This window comes from Frankliniella occidentalis, unplaced genomic scaffold, assembly GCF_000697945.3.
Source record: "Frankliniella occidentalis isolate FOCC.00 unplaced genomic scaffold, Focc_3.1 Scaffold43, whole genome shotgun sequence".
Classification (NCBI taxonomy): domain Eukaryota; kingdom Metazoa; phylum Arthropoda; class Insecta; order Thysanoptera; family Thripidae; genus Frankliniella; species Frankliniella occidentalis.
Window position 1 is genome coordinate 1,088,541 of NW_026267173.1, and position 4,603 is coordinate 1,093,143.

A 4,603-nucleotide genomic window follows, 5' to 3' on the forward strand; every position below is an offset into this window, starting at 1 on the left:
TTAATAATTTTGCATTTTGACATGTGTCATAGAAACGCCAGGGGTAAACAACACTTAAATATAACTAGATAAACTAGATAGACAAGTAGGCCGACATATTACACACAAGTATGACTAGCCGAAGTTCAAGCACTTAGAAGGCTGTAGTGCGGCACCTTAATGTTAATGTGAATGTGTCAACTTTGTTCTTTTCCAAGTTGCGCACCGCGCGGCAAGAACAGTAGCGGTATAATGTTCTTGCCGCGCGGTGCTTGTCAATGATGAAAATATGTAATGAAAGTCGGGAATGTGTCATTCAATTTCTTGCGTCTGGTCCGTCTGGTCTGATTCTGTTTCTGTAAACTTTTTTTTATCATTGGAACACGCCTCCACTAAATCAGTTTGATAAACATTATGAAATGATACTTCACATGTTGTCAATCATAAAAAAGTTAATTTTCCGTAAAATCGACGTTTACATTCGCATATACCATTGCCAATTCGTTTTGTTTGCTCCGCCAAGGACATACAGGGTTCAGTTTTTCAAAAATATTGTTTTATATGACATTTAACATTTGGCAAACGATTAGTTTTCGGGAAGTGATGTCAACATTCCGAAATATACGAACAACTCACATTTCGTTGACATAAAAGATTTCGGAGTGGAAAAATTGCCGAAAGAGAGGATACAACACAATATGGCTTACGTGATGATACAAATTAAAGGCATTAGACACAGACTAAACCATGTTGTATTTTTAAAAAATTTCGTCTATGATAGTGTCAACAATGGAAAAGCTTCATGGGGCGATCCCGAATGATGGCCTCGTGTCCTTTAGTTTCGATTAATCTAAATCTGGTTGCGGATCCTAATCGGCACTCAGCCAAAAACTTCACAAGTCATATTTCGTTTGCCCTTCTGCGCCTGCTAGCTTCTGTGTTGCGAACTTTCTGTCATTATTGGCAGTCACTGTTGTTTTGTTAAATCGTGATCCTTGCAGAAATTTCGGTGTATTTTTTGTTGCGTTTGTCGATCAGTGTTAATTATTCTTTTCGCCGTTACTTTTTACAACACTGGTTATGCATAAGTTGGTATCTTGGAGAGTGTGTTTTCGGGCATTCCCTCTAGTTGGCCGTGCTCGTCGTCTGATGGTCATGGGCTTGGCTAGCGTATCGCGTATCGTCTTTCTCTGGAAGCTTCCATGTGCTTGTGCTTGTATTGTATTGAACCCATCGTGAATATGGAGATTTGAGTTTCGTCGAAGTCTGTGTCTCAAATCAATTCCCTCATGGCAACAGTGTTTGTGTCGAAATTTCGCCGCCTAGGCTGCTCTTCACCGTAGAGGTTATACGGTGTTCCTCTGAGATCAAGTAAGTGTAGAGAGGAGACAACTTGTCGTTGTGAGTGGTACAAAGCACTCGCACTAACAATGTGAATTAAACTCCTTGAAGTAGTAGGAATCTGCTTGCGATTCCAATGGTGATAAAAATGTTTAGTGTATTATTCTTTTTCTAATTGAGGGCAACGGCTACTCTTGTCTTTAATGAGAGAACTTACATGTCAAAGATATTAATCACATCATTCATATTGTATTTGGTGGCTCACAGTGCATGCTTTCTGTTGGCAGAGTGAGCGTTCCTGCAATTATCTTGGTCTTCGGTCTCAACCTGTTTGATGAGACAACATCTCATTAGTGATATTTTGTAACTACTTTAAGTGCAGGCACAGCAGGGAGTAACTTTATCATGAATGATAATGGTATATTTGCACTTATAATGAATGCTAATTATGCGTCAAAGTTGTATTGCTGGTCTTGACACAGCTAATACCTTGTTTATGTCGATGATGAGTCATCACTCCGTCACTCAATCATTTGTCTTGCTTCTTCAACTCATTGACTGCCACCACCTGCTGTGCCATCCTTGCTTTTGTGCCACTGTGCTCTGCGTCATCGAGCTCCCTCAGCCTCCTCGCCCCCAGTCGGTCGCGGTTGTCAAAGAGGTGGTAATCTCTGCGCTGGTGGAATGTCGTTACAGCTGTCGGGGATGTAGATAGCCCGGAGCCCCTTTGCAACTATCGACCTCAGCCCCCGCCTGCGGCAGCCTGCGGCCCCCGGTCTCGAGACCTCACCGCACCGCACGGTCTGAGGCGGACGGGCTGGGCTCGGGGTACGGACCCGGGGCGTCACCTGTCAATGCCCCGACCGCAAGCTGCGGCCGTGCGCCTCAGCCGGGGCCTCGGCCACGGCCTGGAGGCCGTGGTCGTGCGCAGCCTCTCTGACCGGGATGGGATTCCGTGCCAGACCTCGGGGCCAGCGCGGCGGCGGCGGTGGTCGGGGCCATTCCCGTAATTTGTTCCCCGTTTCGCAATTGATATTACACGGGCGCCACTACACTATACGCCACATTTACTGCTGCAGCAAGCGCGCGCCGCGCACACCGCGTAGGTCGTGTTGTTGTTGTTGTTCAACAACTTTCGGTTGCCATGGTGATGACTAACAACAGGCGCGCGCGCGCGTTCTGTGTTATTGTTTGTATTGCAGCGTTGTCCTCACACAAAAGCCCTTAAGGGGAGATCAACCATTAGAGCAGCGTATGGGGGCGCCCACACACACCACACACACGCCCGCAGACACGCCCACTCCAACGCATGGCTCAGGCGCTCCGGCTAGGGGGCTCAGGGGGGTCGATAAGACCATCCAAAGTAGACTCTTTGCTCGGGTTTGCTGCTGCGGTGAGGCGGTCATTTTTAAGGGTAGGCATTATTGATGATGTCATAGCTCAGGTGAAATTGTGGTTAAGTGACGAGGGGTTCTCATCAAACGGGTCACTATAAAAATGTTTTGTCTCTTTTGTTTTGCGTACTTTTCGCTGTTTGAAGTCGTTCACTTATGCCGCCCTCCGCAGATACAACAGCTCAACCACGCGAGCTCCAGTTAAAAAGTTCAAAATGTCAAGTTGGGGATGTTATCAGGAATATTGATGACGTATCTTACAAAAAATAGACAAAATCTAACATTGCGGCCAAACCCGCTGACCGTTGTTGATGGCGGAAAAGTGCATGTCTACCTCCGTGTTACGGACTGGTCGCATCAACTCGGAGCTCGGTTAGCAACAACAATCAACCATAGCATTGAAGTCTATCAAACAATATACTGTAGTACTGTCGTCTGTGCCATTGTGGATTCTGTTAGCGTATTTCTACCGTTTGGTGTCTATTGTCGCATGATTGTCGGCCCAGACCTGACCTGCATGAACTAAGTGTGTGTGTGTCTCTCCGTGTCTACAGGTGGTCGCGCCTGCTGGCCGCCCTGTCCGCTCTCGGGTGCCTGACGACCGGCTGCGCGGCCTACGGCGGCCGGTCCTTCGGCGTGGCCTACGGCGCGGACGACACCCTCCCAGGGAACAGCCCGGGCGACCTGCCGGGCGACCTCCCCGGCGACCTGCTCGTCAACTCGATCGCCAACCCGCCGGACTCGGCGGCCGCCTCCCCAGACGAGGACGACGACGATGAGCCTTCAGGTGAGTGTCAGCCAGCCAGTTTCGTCAGGGGAGAGCTCCTGGGTAATCCACTGGGCGCGCCCTCTGTTAATCCGGGGAGATCCGGGGGTAATCCTTGAGTGATCCGGAGGTAACCCAGGGGTAATCCGGGGGTGATCCGCAGGTAATCAGGGGTAGCTAACCCGGAGAAATCTATAGGTAATCCGGGGGTAACCTGGAGTAATCCAGGGATAATCCAGGGCTTATAAGTTATACGCGAGATCTCAGAGTCGTTTACCCCTTCGGGCAGGGCAGCTCTACCGAGTCCCACACGCCGCGAGCATAAGTTGGAATCTAACCAAAGAAAAAAACGTAAACAAGAGGTGCTCGTCGTCGGTGACGTCCGCGTGGGATTAATAAAATAACAGCCCCGCCCGCGGCCGCGAGTTGTACTACAACACGTCTCGCCTGCTCATGTGCCATGTAACGCGGCCAACATACATCAGGCGCCCATATCGCGGCGTGCAGCGCTCTGGCCGCGCGGCGCGCTGGCGTGTGACAGTTCATTAGTCGATTCCAGACGAGCGGCGGCGTAGCCGGGCCGTATGGCGCGTATGGCTGGCGGCGGCCGCTTAACGCGCCGCTGCACGGGCTGACATCAGCGGAGAAGCAGGTTTCTGACTAAATATAAACGGCCGCTTTTTCGCGCCCACGCCAATATATACACGTTGTATGGTCGTGCCACGTGCGCTGTCGTGGCGGCGGCGTGTGGGACAAGAGAGCGCGGATCACTGCACGGCCTTCGCTCTCCCTCCCACGCGAATCGTTGTAAAAAAAGGGTTTGCATCTCTTTCAAAACGCCATGATCGGCGCGTGGGTATAGTAGTAGAGGCGCTCGCGAGGATCATCCCCACGCCACCGTCCGCTCGTCCACCCCTGCCCCGCCACGCCACGCCACTCCGCTCCATTGGGCTTCTTGTTAAACTTCCCGGCGTACAGTTGCATGTTGTTTGGGCTGCTGGCGGGCCCGGGGCCCTCCATTGCCCCCCGCCAAGTCAACACACTGCGCCAGAATAAGCAAAGACGCCCATTGTTATCACGGAACCTTTATCTCCCCCCTACGTTCTCTCCTGAACCCCCCCCC

General features: G+C 50.7%; 1 protein-coding gene across 1 annotated transcript in view; it reads left to right on the forward strand.

Annotated features, from left to right (window-relative positions):
* LOC113218421 (lachesin-like) overlaps positions 1-4,603 on the forward strand; it is a 160,159-nt gene that overhangs the window by 13,677 nt on the left and 141,879 nt on the right. Inside the window, exon 2 of the mRNA XM_052266824.1 lies at positions 3,269-3,501. Within this exon, the coding sequence (XP_052122784.1) occupies positions 3,269-3,501 (233 nt within the window). The remainder of the gene's footprint in view (positions 1-3,268; positions 3,502-4,603) is intronic.